Source organism: Excalfactoria chinensis, chromosome 5 (genome assembly GCF_039878825.1).
Source record: "Excalfactoria chinensis isolate bCotChi1 chromosome 5, bCotChi1.hap2, whole genome shotgun sequence".
NCBI lineage: Eukaryota > Metazoa > Chordata > Aves > Galliformes > Phasianidae > Excalfactoria > Excalfactoria chinensis.
In genome coordinates, this window is record NC_092829.1 from 56,651,472 (window position 1) to 56,666,632 (window position 15,161).

General features: G+C 41.0%; 1 protein-coding gene across 2 annotated transcripts in view; it reads right to left on the reverse strand.

The window, feature by feature from the left end:
• Positions 1-15,161, reverse strand: part of NAV2 (neuron navigator 2) — a 149,012-nt gene that overhangs the window by 63,357 nt on the left and 70,494 nt on the right. For both annotated transcript variants that reach the window (XM_072339296.1, XM_072339295.1), the window contains 3 exons: positions 13,933-14,041; positions 12,409-12,798; positions 2,694-2,816 (listed from right to left, as the gene is read on the reverse strand). In XM_072339296.1, coding sequence (XP_072195397.1) covers positions 2,694-2,816; positions 12,409-12,798; positions 13,933-14,041 — 622 coding nt within the window. The remainder of the gene's footprint in view (positions 1-2,693; positions 2,817-12,408; positions 12,799-13,932; positions 14,042-15,161) is intronic.

Sequence of the window (15,161 nt, forward strand, 5' to 3'; positions counted from 1 at the left end):
GGGTTATCCAAGAATCTTGCAGTAAACAGGAAATGCTGCTGACCACCAGGAGCCACACCTTCAGCTGGCACTTAAACTGATTTTGGTCTCATTTGAACTGCAGAACCTTCAGTGTGATAACGCTGCCATTAAGGACATCATGGGATAAAAATACTCTTAAAGAGCAGTTCAATCCCAACCATGTGCAACAGCTGACCCGTGTTTTACCTACAGTGCACACATGCTGGAGCTGTTCAAAGAACAAATACTATGCAATGTGATATCTCCTTACAATGAGAAGGGGCTTTCAAAAGGACAAGCTGGGAAGACCTTTTTCCCCCTTATCCTCCTATGCAAAGGTTCAAATTCATAGAGCCTCAAATTAAACTGCAGAAGTGAAACAATCCATGCAAATCACAGAAGTTATTCTTGACAAGCTCAAATCCATTAATAGAGCCTCCCGACCTATTCACCAAAAGGCGATAAGTCAGCACAGGTCTCAATTACCTTATCTAATTAAGAAGTTATTTAAGTAAGTAATTGCAAAAAGATTTACTCAAATCTAAGCGTCCAATTTCTTCCCCCTTATCTGTGTGCATTCATAAATGCAAGTTGTATATATGAACTTCAAGACAGAATTAAATCTCGGATCGTGCCTGGCAACATGAAGCATACTCCAGCTGCCAGATGGCACACACCACATCCATAGACATACGAGACGAAACCATAGGTGGATAACCTTACAGCCTCAAAAAAAAATCACAAGCTAAATAAAAAGGCATCCTTAATGCCTTTTTTCATTAAAAATGCCTTTGTTCCACGCAAACACAAATTGTCTCAAAGTGAATAAATAAGCTCAGCTGTGTTGTGCAATGATTCCATTAACCTTGCAATCAAGCGTTAAATTAAATTGCCTCATTTAGATTTCCCTGCTGCAGGGGAAAATATACCTTCTAAGGTCTGTGCTTTACATTACCAGAGCCAACTAGCAAGAGCTTCACCACTAGACTTCTACAATTAATAACATGAGAAACTAAACAAACAGGCAACCTGCAAAAATTCCTCTGATAACTTTTTAATGATTAACCTTAAAGGCTGGTAGCCTTTCACACCCATTCTCCCATGCAATCAATCAACAGCTGCTTTGAACAAGCTACATTTTATCCTCGTGTTTCTTAAGGGCACCAGTAAAGCCATTCCAAACTCCTGCTTCCCCCCTTCACACAATCAAGAAAGTAATTCACTACCACGCCAGTTTTATTAAATCCCTTTTCCTTAGGCTAGTTTTCACCCTGTAAAACTGCAGATGAAACCAAGATATTCTTTTTCTGTTGTTTAAATTGTACATTACGATCACCCAGCAACCAAAGGAGACCTATTTTTAAACTTCCTGAGCTACTGTCAGGAAATGCTGATCTTCTACATTAGATAATAAGCCTACGTTCCAAAATGGAAAGGCTAAGTCAAAGCAACACATACTGACATCACCAAATCTTGCACTAGGGTAATTCCTCTGTGATCTCCTGTTGCAGCTAACCTGCCCATCATACACAGCCCTCACTGTGTGTAAACCCCCATCCCCTATAAGAACGGAATGAATTATTTTCAATGTGGAGATAGACGACGTTAACTAGGGGTTGTGTTGCAGTGTGTCACAATCCCATTTTAAGTGGAAGATGTTTGAACACAAATAACACCTCTTGTAGAACGTATGTAATTGGTGTGTGATGGCATCAGGAAAGGAGATGATTAAACAAAACGTGAGAACAGTTTATATACCAAGAAAAAAGTGCTGCAAGCGCAGGAACTATCAGGCAGGGTAGGAATGACTACCTCTTCAAAAGGATCACTATTACTTGAACAATAATACAGTTTACATTAGACTAATCCTGTATTATAAGCATACAGCTTCGGTTAATGTGGCAAAACCACAGCAGCAAAGGATGGTACTTTGTCTTCAGTTACAGCACTAGGTGGCAATGCCTTCACCCGCAGGCAGCCAGGAGTAGCACTCTTGGCTGAATATGGGTTTTAGGTTGTACATTTCAGAAATAGATACGAGCTCCTGAGAAATTTATGCACGCTTTGCAACTGACAAGTGCACACTGACTTCATAATCGAAACTGAGCTGAGATTCTCTGAGTTTTCATTCCTCTATTGAAAGCCATAACAGATACAGCATATCTGTAAGCAAATCTTGAAAGCAAAGCAAGCTTCCCCATCATCATTTGTCCTGGGTATTATGCCTTACCGCATACATTAAAAACAGAAGCAGTTAACCCATTTATCTCAGCTCTAACAGAATACAGGACTCATTACTGCTCATCTACCTGCTTCCTTTACTGATCACAGTACCATTAATTATGGATTTTTAACCTCCATCCTAATTCTTGATCTTTGGCCTTGACCTTTCACACTGAGTCACTGGACTTAAAAGAATCATTGGAAATGTGAAGAGAATTAGGCCTTTTTTCTTTCAAAAGCTATTAAAATTGTCACATTTTCTTGTGTTACATCACGCATACAGAAACACAGATGAGAATTCAAGCAAAATAAATCAGAAGACAAAGTTGGTAATTCATCCTGAGCCTTCCATGAATGCATAACCTAACATACTCAGTACCCGAATTCCCAAAGCTGTTTAAAGTAGGCAGTAGATACAGCTTGAACTAAACACACAATTACATCCCAGCCTTCACTGGGTCAGAGCTTACCTGTCGGCATCTCCAAGTCCCAGGGACGTGTTGCGCTGCATCGTCTCCCGCACTGCAGCCATGCCATCAGGCAGCCGGTTTAGCCTTCGAGTGTAGAGTCCCAAGCCACCATCAGTCATATACCTTTGAAACAACAAAACATCACTTGTAGTAAACCCATCAAATACTTAGATTAATACACTCTGTTAACCTTCAATATGTTTTTAATTGCAGGATGCATTTTCCATCCTCCTGAGTTGAGAATATCTCAAAACAAAAAGCAAGAAGTTTATTCTTGATGGAACTGGAAACCTTTTGCCCCTCTCTCATCCTTCTCTATTCCACCTTGCAAACTCTCACGTTAATAAGAACTGGATTTCAGCATAACTGTGACCTACTCTGGGGAGCCTGCTTTAGCAGGAAGATTAGACTAGATGATCTCCAGAGGTCCCCTTCCAACCCCCACGATCCTGACAGACAAAGGAATAATACTTCATTATTACATATATATACTTTCCCCAATATTTGTGAATGATATAACCACCTATCCCCTCCTACCTCAAAAAGCATGATTTATCCCATCCTGAACTATGTTCTGTGGACATCTCAGTGGAAATCTCACCTTTTTCAACCCTGTTTTGGCTCCTGCATTGTTTTCTGTCTGTATCTATGACTTAAGAGATATCTGCCTTTTAAAAGTGCTACTCTTCTTATTATTATTATAGGTATTAGGGAGTGTATGGATATGATACTTCACCAATTGCTAAGATGACACATTTCTTACTTTCTTGGGAGTGAAAAGAGCAGCTCACAAAATGATACTCTGATATACTGGACATCTTCCTCTTTCTTAAATGAGAACATAGCCTTTTCCCCTACAGCAAGACGGCTTCATTCACAGCAAGAAAGGAAAGACACTGCTAGCTTCAGTTAGCAGTGCCGCTGCTGGGGAGGGGGAGAGTGAAAAAGCAGTTTGCACAAGTTGTGCTTCTGCATTTTTTCCCACTCCTTTCCTCACAGATGTTGTTGCAACAGATGCAGTTTACCCAAGTCAGATTCAATTACTGTATTCAGAAAACTGGGACAGTAAAAAAGTCGGCAAAGCTCACGCAGTCTGCTGTTTAGCATTTGAGTTAGATTTATGAATCTCTATGGGGCCTGCCCTTGGAACAAGGTAGGAATCCCTCTGGGGAGTTTAACAAAGAGGTTGCTAAGCTGGTAAAGCCAGACCCCAGACTATTCCCCATTCAGCAAATCTGTCGGGACAAGGTTCTCTGAGCTCACAAACAACAACTGTAAAAAGAGAGGGGAGCAGCTCCGCTGCAGCGGGTGTGGAATTTGCCTCAGGTCTTTGCATTCTAACATTTGTTCAACATAGTTGATAAATATTTTATCGCGGAAAAACTGTTTTGTTTTCTTTTTTCTTTTTTCCTTGACCTACTAAAATAAATGGGAAAGAAAAGTGGAGCTTAAGACCACGTTGTTATACAAAGACATAAACAGCATTTTGCAAAACCAGCCAATGTACACATGTTAATTGGTTTATTGCAGATACTTGCCTGCACATGAAACCTGCTCCTGCATGAGCACCCACTGCACACATACTGCAAAGAGCAGCTCTCAGCTTTATTGTCAGGCTTCACCTTCCCCTGACATGACCAGCCCTTTGATAAAAGACTGCAATGGATCGTTCTCCGTGGTTATTACCCAGAATCAGTTCAATGAAACACATTGCTCTTAGGAGTTAGCCATGTTGAAATCAATGGAAAACTACTAATAAGAACAGATTGCCCACCCTGCGGAGAAGCTCAGCAAGCTGACAGAGGAAAATAACCGTAGTGGCATCAAACTGGAAAACAGCAGAAATATTCAACAACTTTGACATTTAGATCATGAGTTTTCACAAACTAAGACACCTTAAAAGAGCACAGACAGGCAATGCAGTTTACCCATTGTACCAAGGAGTTTCTTTACATGTCAGGACAATATAAGATGTACACATTTCTGTGTTTTAAAACAGGCTTGTGTAATCACGGACTGAAAGCTTTATATCTTATTTTTATTACCATGCAATGCTCTCCGCCCAGGAATGCTTAATTTCAGAAAGATTTCAGAAGGAATAATGCTTGATGTACTGCATGAAAGTCAAAGAGGTCAAAGAACACGGGGAGGTACCGCCTTGTGGCAGAGAAACATGCACTGACATTAAAGCAATTTCAAAATTAACAGAGTAAGTTTTCTACTACTTGTATGTAATGCAGGAATAGGGAGTAAAAAAGCTACTGGTGACAAAAGCCTCCAGCCATTGCTTTCTTCTCCTTCTTCCCCATACCACCAAACCTATTGGCTCTCAGAAGCCATCTTCCATTTACGAACTCAGTGTTATCATCGCTGCCCACTTCTGCCTTATGATGAGGGAGAATACAATTAAGTGGTATGTTTCTGATGACAACCTTACAAAGTTTTCCTCGGAGAAAAATCAAACTAGGAAATATACCTTATGTGTGTAATTCTAACAGTTCTCAATGCTATCCGAATCATCACACATCTCTATGCTAACCTCTACACCAAATGCTGACTAAAGACAGAAAAGAATCAAAGAATCACGAGGTTGGAAAGGACCTACAAGATCATCTAGTCCGACTGTCAAAAACTCTAATCCCCACCTTTAGTCCTCTTCTTTCTTCCACCTGCAGAAGCGGTCACAGCACTAAGGTTGTGTGAGAGTAAATCTCTGACAGAATCACTGGGAGGGTACCTAAATGTCCAATTTCATGTGCCTGTCAACTCCTGTAACAACTCCTTCAGTGCTCTCCAGAGTACAGACATCCTCCTTGAAACACCTTTGAGTCCTGCACAGTGATCCACTGCAGTCCAAACAATTGCATTAGGACAATTATCAATTAGGTTTAATTTCTTTGGCTTTTCTTATTAAAAGCACCACAAATTTCTACTAAATGCCGCGCTGAATTCACGAATAGTAGCAACTCTGCAAGGATGTCTGGTGTAAAACCAAGCACTTCAAAATACTTTTCTATCTACTCCCAAAGAAGGAAAAAGTACATTATCTGGACTCAGTGACCTTCTAAATCAAATTAATAGCTCAGATCTTCTAGAGATGGTACCAACAGGCAGCGGAGATTGACTGTCATTACTAGAGTAGTATATACTCTAATTCAATGAATGAACACTGAATGAGACAGTGATGACATTGGTTACAAGGACTTTCTAGTCTTTCAGAAATAAATACTACTCATCTCCATAGTTTTACTCCTCATCTGCAAGGAAATAAATGTAACCGTACCTCTTTCTTTCACCAGGAAAAGACTCAGGTTAAACAAGAGCAGTATTATGCGCTTCCAGCACAACTGGAGCTTACATCACACTTTCTAAGTGACACTTTTTTCTTCAAGAAAATGGCTTCCTGCCCTGTTTTACAAGTATAAAATAATTTGCTTTGGAGTCCCCTGGACAATCTGGATCTTTAAACTTCTCTTTGCATTAGCCAAATACATCCTTTCTGTGCCTCTGAAATTTGGAACGCTGTTCTAAGTCCTTCCAAGAGCAATACTGTTAGGTTATTTCCAATGCCAAAGTGATTTATTTCCCTCTCCTGAAAGGTATTTACAGGGAACAAGAACAGATTACACAAGGGATCAGTACAATCTAGCCGTCTTAGCTGATTTCTGCCCACATTCTGTACTTGCCCAGGTATATATTGCCCACAGCACACTCACTTCCATGGTCTTTTCATGGTCTGACAACTTGTACCACTTCATATATATTCATTTCACTCTTTAACATATGAATATGAACTTTCCAATTTTGCAAATGGATTGCCATGGGACAGGCATTCTTTCCTTAAAGTATCAATCCTTAAGTCATTTCTCCCCTCCCTCAAGCCCTTCCATTCATTGTTCTTTACCGGCCACTCTTCACTAAATGCCCACCATGATCTGTTCTTTGTCTTTCTAGCCAAAGGGTTGAAGTATAGCCTGTCTGTAAGTCTGGTTTAAACCCTATTTTTGGAACCCTGTGAATTTCAACAAAGTCACTCAGCCATGGGATCAAGTCCTTAGCTTTCAGCTTGGCACTGCTAATACAACACTCACATCTCTTAACATTTTGATCCAAACATTTTAGGTTCACAGAAGCACAAACCCCTGGATGTAGTCCTTCCTTCTCACAAGCTCACTCAACATTTCACTTCACATTTAAGGCGGTGTATAAGTTATAAACTAGAGTTTTATGAACAATCATTAAATAATTACAGTTAAAAATGGATGAATAAATTATGAATTGCTTTGAGGATGCTCAAATCAATAGAAAATACAAAATCATACAAGTATTTTACATTGCATTAAGTATAACATAAACGTTCTATTTACTGTATTTTATGCTCCTCTTCGTTGTCTCAGTTTCTCCCCCTTCTATATGGGCACTGTGTGAGAACAAAGCACAGGTTGAAGCTTTATTTATTCCTCCTCCTCTAACCTGGAGTTGAATGGCCCTTCAGAAATGAACGGAACACTGCATCTTGAAGGAAAACTCTTGTTATGGCCATGAAAAACTTCTAATGCCAATATTAATTATTAACAGTCTCCAAAGCAGGCTTTCAAGGCATCCAGGTGATTAAAGTATCTTTAAGAAGATAGGAAGAACTGAGAAAATTCATGGGAAGACATTAGGACAGATCACCCCAAATTTTGGGCAGTTACTCTGATGATGACTTTGCTAAGACTACACAAGGTTTCATTCAAGCCTTAGGACTTCATAAGAAGAACTTGAGCCCTCATAATAACTAATCAAAGCCTAATTATTTTATGATGTGATTTTGCCTACTGTTGTTTCCCACATTTTTCCTAAAAAACATGTTTAAGTCTGAGCAGAACTAGTTCAGCCACCACTATAGTGGAAGGCTTTCACCCATACAAAGGAAAGTAAACCAGCCATTACAGCATTTGTGAGAAGAAAGGACTACCTCCAGTGGTTTTGATTCCCAGATGATTTGTGCAATTTACCCAAAGACCCATGAACCATCCTGGGAGAGTAGATCAGAGACTACAGCTTTGCACTTCTACATGAGTGCCCCCTCTTGGAACCCCATCTTGAAAACAAGCAGAGCTTAATTGCACAACATGAGGGCCTAATCCTGCCAAAATAAGGCAGAGAACACTGGAAAACTCCCAAAAGGTCAGTTTTTTCAAGTGTGCAACTAGTACTTCTGAGCCCAATGAAATATGGGTGGAAGCTCATTAAGATGGCACAATGATCATACCTAGCGAGTTCAGGCTGCCAGCATGGAGCACACTGAAGTTACACCAGAATCTGGCAGCAGTTAAATGAGGTTTTGCATATGACAGATTTGATTTAAAAGCCTAAATCCTTCTTGGGATCTACTTAAATGAAAACCATAGAAATGAGCGACAGAATAAGTGATCCATTCCACACCACTCTCTTTAATTCTGTTAGGGAAAGGAACTACTTGTGGCCAAAGGAAAATAACGAGAGTGTGCTGCTGCTTGCCATGCCCAGAAAGCTGGGGGGTGCAGAGAGGGCTCCCCAGGGCCTCCCAGTGCTTTCTGCTCCCTCCCAGCCCCATGAACACAACTCCCTCTGCTGGTTAACCCCACAGCTGGACTGGACTTAGTCACAGACTGTCCCGAGCTGGAAGGGACCACAAGGACTATCGCATCCAATTCCTGGCCCTGCCTGGGACCTCCCAAAAACCCAAACCCTGAGCCCAAGAGTGCTGTCCAAACACTCCCTGAGCTCTGGCTGGACAGTGGACAAGAGGAAACGGCAAACACCATACACCACAAATGGTGGGTCGGTCCTACAGACAAATATTATTTATGGCTCAGTGTGTCCCAAGCATTGTACAGCTACTGTGCAGCAGCAAGGAGGGAAAAGAAAAGAAACTATGTGACTATTGCTGGCTATTCTCATTCCTGCTACTATAAACACTGCCTTTTGCTTCCCAACTGTGCTACTAAATTGTCCAAGGCTTGCTGATGGCTTTTTAATGATGTGCTGGATAACATGCTCCATTCCAGATGATCTCTATGGTTGTGATTTGTGGGCCTACGGTGGATGATATCTACCTATGGCAAATCCGAAAACGCAAGAGAAGTGCTATGAGACCACATTATCCGAGATAATTTTTTTTAGGATGAATGATTAAATGCTGTTTTGTTGACATTTTTACCCTGACTGACACCAGAACTATTCCTGAAATGAGGGTGGGTGATTAGCCCCCTCATGATCCTTGGTCAAATTGAAGTGTTATAGCCATACAAGGACTGCAGCGACGATAGCAATGAAATCACACCATTCCAAGTGTGGTGGGCAGTAAAACAATATCAGAGGCAATCACTGCAGCAAAGGGTCAGAAAAGACTACAGCTAGCATTCAGTCAGTGCACCAAGCATACAGATTCTTACTTACACCACAATTAGCTCAGCCTCTTGACCACCAGCCAGCCTCATGTAACGACCTGCAGCAGCGACCACTTCTGCTGCAGACAGTTTAGAAGGAAATGGTTTCTTATAACTACTGCTACCAAGAGCAAATGTAGATAGCAGCAAAAAATACAGCTCTACTATTTTTCTTAAACCTCAAACCCAAGTTTTGCTGCAACAGTTGTTTCCACAACAAGTAGCACTGGTTGAGTGGTGTCTGCTGATCACAGGCCATTTCCTGAGCAAATTAGTGACTGGGAATGATCAATACAGCCAGACTGTTAATTCTGCATAGAAGTCTGCACATGAGGGTAACAAAAGCAATGCCAGAGGATTACTTAAACTAAAAATCATGTTAAGATGCTTTTCTAACCAAGAGCTCCGTTGTTTCACTCCAAGGATAGATAAAAACAAAATGAACTCCATGAATCATTAGAGAGAATGTAGAAGAAAAAATCCATGCAGGAGGTAGAAACACGCATGTGAGCAGCTCAAGTGGACTAAACCCTCCAAACAAACCCTCGGGAGGACTGAGGTCTCCTCCCCACCTGGAAGGAGTGTGTAACTCTGAGTTGGGTAGGTGCAGCAGCTCTGTGCCCCCTAGTGTCCCCTTCTGAACAGGCTGCAAGCCCAGACCAGCGTGTAGCAGGACCAGATGCCAGGAACACCACCATGCACCAACCCCAGGCTGGGTGTTTTGCTGCTCTGTTGATGTATTAGCTTCCAAAAGAAGATTGCCTCTTACCTTTGATCCACCAGCGGGAAGACCACCTTAGTTTTATCAGGTATTTTCTGCCTGTTTGGAAAAGGTACTCTGACTAACCTATGAAATCAATACTAATAATGTATGCCAGAGCTCTGCCTGAGCAGATTTATTAAAATAGGCCAAATGAAACTTCCCATGACCCAGTGTGTTTCAGAGAAAGCATCGGGATCATGGGGCTCAAATAGTTTATCTTGGCTATTGGATTTATTTTGGCTGTAACAAATACTTTGGCTTCCCTCCCTATCAGTTTGCCAATGAAAACACAGATCCACGGTTTTCAGACTGCAGCACTGGAGCGATTCTGCAAATGACAAAGTGAAACATACATCAGCTAATAAAGAGCTATTCATGATACAAATGCCCTCTTGTGCTGTTTTCTGCATACTGTAACTCAGCTTCTGAACATATTGGACACGTTCACTCTAATATTGATCTCAGAGACTCATTCCATAGCAGGTTGCAACGATGCTTTCTTTACAAGCAACTCTTCTGATTTCTAAGCAGCCTATTAGTCCTTTAATTAATGGGAATAAAATGAAGATAACTCATGAAACTACCAAAACATCTGCTTATACTGCAGATGGTCATTTGGCATCAATAGGCATCAGTGAGATTCACCAAAGGTAACACCGTCATCTTATTGACAGAAAGCTTACCTCACCTAATTGATTTGGGGATTGCACCCAGTGCTGTTACTGCAACTCAATACTGCAAAACTCCCTTCTCAAGGAATCTGAACATCTTTACTCTCCACAGCCAATTTAACCCCAACGTTGTGAGGCTGCTTTCAGGAACGCTCCTTTCAAATGCCCACTGGTGCAGCAATGAGAAGCTCTGCAAACTGCCCAATCTTCAAACCCCGATGATAATCTGAAAATGCAGCTAAGTTGTTCTGACTGTGGATTGACCTACAATATAGATTTGGCCCTTGGAACTTAGTTGGCAGTTACAATAACAGTATATAAACTCATATTATTTAGCAACATAGGCTTTTGTAGCTAAAGGCAACAGGTGTGGAGAAGAGAAAGGTATTTATACACAACTATTCTTGTCCTAAATTGAGATCTATTTGATCAATTTCTGGATGGTTATGGAAGTAAAAGCTGGAAAATTATTGCCACCTTCAAAATCTAAAGAGAAATAAGAGTCAAGTACTCTATTTGTATCATTTTTCTCTCAGTTAAACACACTCTAACATTTAAGGCAAGGGATGAGCTGTTGTGGAGTCATTCAAATTTGCCAGCCTGGGATTTAACTCACTGCTTTGATACACTACTTCAGTGACAGAGGTACCACCAACAGAAACACGTTATTACGAGTCCCTCAAACCTACAAGACCAGTCTTGTATTTTCAGACTATGGAGACTTCCCCTTTATACTCTACAGGATGACCAGGTAGACATAGAAAAGGAAATGATATACAGAGATGAGCAAAGACACAGATTTCTCTGGAAACAGCATTCATAAACTGAACTGCTTTCTTATCATGCCCTTTCCCTCTACCTGGAATCTGAACATTGTACACTGACCGACATCGAATCTGCAAAGACTGTGGCTCTCCTAAGATATGAAAAGCAAATGTGTGAGATGACAGTTCTGCCTGGGACACTTCTCAATCCATTCTTGGTGTTTTACAGAAGCTGTGGTACTACTTGGAACTTATATTCCTTATTTTAAGACAAAAAACAATGACATAAGTTTGAATAAAAGTCACAGTCCAGAGGAAATGCAATAACCATTACTACCACAAACACTGCAGAATGTAGGTATAGGCCGCTTCAGTTGATAGAAACAAGTTATTTAGTGGTACAATGCATGATTAATGTAGTAACAGCTAGCGGGGTTTTACCTGAAATGGAATAACAGCAAACCTTCCTACAGTTAACTAAATACCAACCCTGAAGCAAAGAATCACAGTCAGAGAGGCTGGAAAAGACCTCTGGAGATCATCCAGTCTGACCTCCAATACTTTTAACCAGTCACAGCAAAGGTAAAATGTTGATGTAAAATCTAGATTAATTTTCTGTCAGTTCATACTTCTGTACACAAACCTCTTCTTAAGATTTTATTTACGTGTACAATTAGTTTGCAATACACAACGAGGTGTAAACTCATTTACTTCCCATGAACTTTCTCCTTAAATGTTCAGGCAGCTATAGAGTTTGGTTAGAGTACAGAAGATGTCTCACTCTCCCCATCTTGTGGTCATAAATGAGATTTGCAGCATGTGTTTGGCTTGCCACAACAACCCTGATTCAGCAAAATGTTTAATCATAGGCCCCCATGCTTCTAAAGGAATAATTCTTTTCAACGCACACATAAACTTCAATCTCACTGAATAAATTAACTGCAATAATGTGCTGTCCCTCCCAATGCTCCCCATGACTATCACCGTGGTTCTGTTTATTCATTTTCCAAACAGTCACAGGGCACACAGCCTCATTTATCACAATGCAAAGATGCACAACCCCAAAATCACGAATTTAACAGCAAAAGACAAGGCACTTACCCACTGGTGATATCGTCGGTCCTGATATTCTTGCCCAGCACGTCTCCATCGCTCATGTAGCCGGTGGCATCCATGGTGATGCCTTCCAGGTCTATTTCATCACTTCCTTTGTCTGAGATGTCCACATGGCAGATGCTGCTACCACGGGATGCTAGCTGTCTCCTTAGAGGTGCTGAGTACATGTAACGGCCTGATTCCGTGTTGATGAAGCGGCTGGCGTTCCCTCTGGGAGGATACCCGTTTCCCATGGATGGAGCATCACCTGCCTGCAGGCGGGGGCTGGACTGCCCCAGTCTCCATGACAAAGGGGTTGGTCGTCCGGTCAAGCTGAGAATGCTGCGACCGCTTATCTCAGTGGTCACGTTGGTGTCAAACGTTGTTTCCAAAGTGCTTTAAAAAAAAAGAAGGAAAAAAAAAAGGGCAAAAAAGCATTGGGTTGGATATGGACTGCTCTGTAGATAATGAGACTTCAGGTGATGTTACGTACAGATTGTAAGATCTCTGCTCAGAACATTTACCACATCACAGATAAGTAAAGCATTAACAGAATTCACTTGCTAGAACGCTTTGAGAGTCAGGCCCATCCCTTCAGCGCCGCTCTTACACAGTGATAGTTTTGCACTCAGGCCACCTACTGTTCAAAATAGATGGCTGAAGACTTCAACAGCAACTTTTAATGGATTATCCACAGTATCCAAGTGTAATTTTTTCCACCTTCAATCACATATAACTCTATTATGCCACATTTTGCCACTCCAGGCAAGGGAGTACAATATTAAGCAAAGGAAAGGAACAACAAATAAAGAACTACTTTATGGTCTGCATGCCTTTTTCTAGATCCATAGCTGCAACTTCCCTTACCCACAGGAATCCTTCCTTTCCTGCTCAGCTAATGCAGCATCACTTTTCTTTTAAATTATTACTGCGGGTATTTTTAAAGGTAGCAGCTCAGCACTAGTTCCAATATGAGCACACACTGCAACAACCTAAGAATCCTATAGTTACAGTAATTAAACCATAAGGAGCTGTCGCATGAATTGAACTCTGCAAAGAAAAATGCATGCATTGGTAGTTTATCTTTGCAAGCTCTGGCTCAGTTCAGATAGAAAGCCAAAGCACAAAGCGTGCATTGAAATTCGAAGTTATGCACTTTTTCATGTGGGTCAGGCACAGTTCACCTGCTTGTTTAAACAAAATATCACACACTGCGGGAGAGGGGTGTAATGCATTGAAGTTGTTTAAGGGGTAAGATAAAGGGACATTTTAAATGATAACCCACGTTCAAACATCACCTAATGCCTTCAACCAGCGCTGCTTATTCTCCATCTTTGCTTCTATCACTCATCATAAAGATCAATAAACACTGAACAGAAACCGAGACCTGTGCTTTATAGGTCAAATAAAAGAACGGTACCTTCACCTGTCAGTGTTAATCGCTTCCTGAAGACACGACTCAGCTAGATCTAAGAGATGCAAAGTAAGACCGCAGTGACTTACATCTGATAGATAAAGCTATGCCATTACCTGTGAGTGACCTGGGTTCCCCTCAAACTGGACATCGTTTCCTCCAAGTTCTGTCGGAGATCAGCAATGTTTTTCACTGTTCGTAATCGCCGAGTTTCTGGATCCTCTCCTAGAGAAAAAACAAGCCATTGGAAAGGACGAGGCAGGAAACAGCACAGAATTCAGCTGTTACCTTTGCCTGAATCTGTCTCTAAGACGTTTCTCTAATATTTAATACTCTAAGCTGATTACAGTGCAGATTCCATTCACCCACAGCAGGTGCGTGCCACTGACAGACAGAATCAGCTCTGTATGGTTAACTTTACTGCACAGGCTTCCTTTGCACCACAAAGTTCTGCACTGTCATTTCCCCACATGACCCAATTTAAACCCCAGTTAACTTTCAACTTCATTGGAAGACGTATTCCATCAATACCATCATTTCCATCCCATATACTGACACAATTAACATCAAGCCAATTTTCACAGTTCTCCATTTTCTTCTCTTTCCCTTTCCAAACAGATTTTGTTCTACAGCAACAAGCTCTCCAGCAACCAGCTGCTGACTGGGTGCTCCATGGTTGAGTTATGTATTAGGTAAAATAGACAAAGGTTTTGCTTATCCACATTGCCGGAGTTATCCTTGCTTAAATGGGCTACATGACACAAAGCTGGGGAGTAAGAGTTTAAGTAAGTAAGAGTTTATGTACATTAAAATCCTCCTACTGTCTCAGTACAAGTTATTTACTTGCTCTCAGCTCCCAGATAAGAAATGCTTTGCTTGCTAGTTCAGATGAGCTTGATATAATTAATATCACCCTTGATACAATCTTCTAAGAGGTTGAAGAGAAGTGACTATTGACTTCCACTAGTGCTAACAGATTTCATAAGCTCCACACTGAAGCAGAACATCTCCAAAAAGCCATCACAGAACTTACTGGGCATAGAAGGGAATTGCACCATTCTAAAGGGTTTATAGATCACGGCTACAGAAATTACTACCATCGATTTAAAACTTCACACTTCATATTAACCTTTTCTGTACAAGTTATGAATTTTTAAGCTGCGAGGATACTGGTCATCCATACAACAGCTGGTTTAGATGGCCATCTGTATATTACACTAAGCAGAAGCAACAAGGAGCACATAAAATAGCCTTTTACTTCATCATTGGAACTTCCCACAATCTTTTGCTTTAAACTTGATGTTTCTGAAAGGTGGCACAGACAGAGCAAGCGACTCTTACTTGC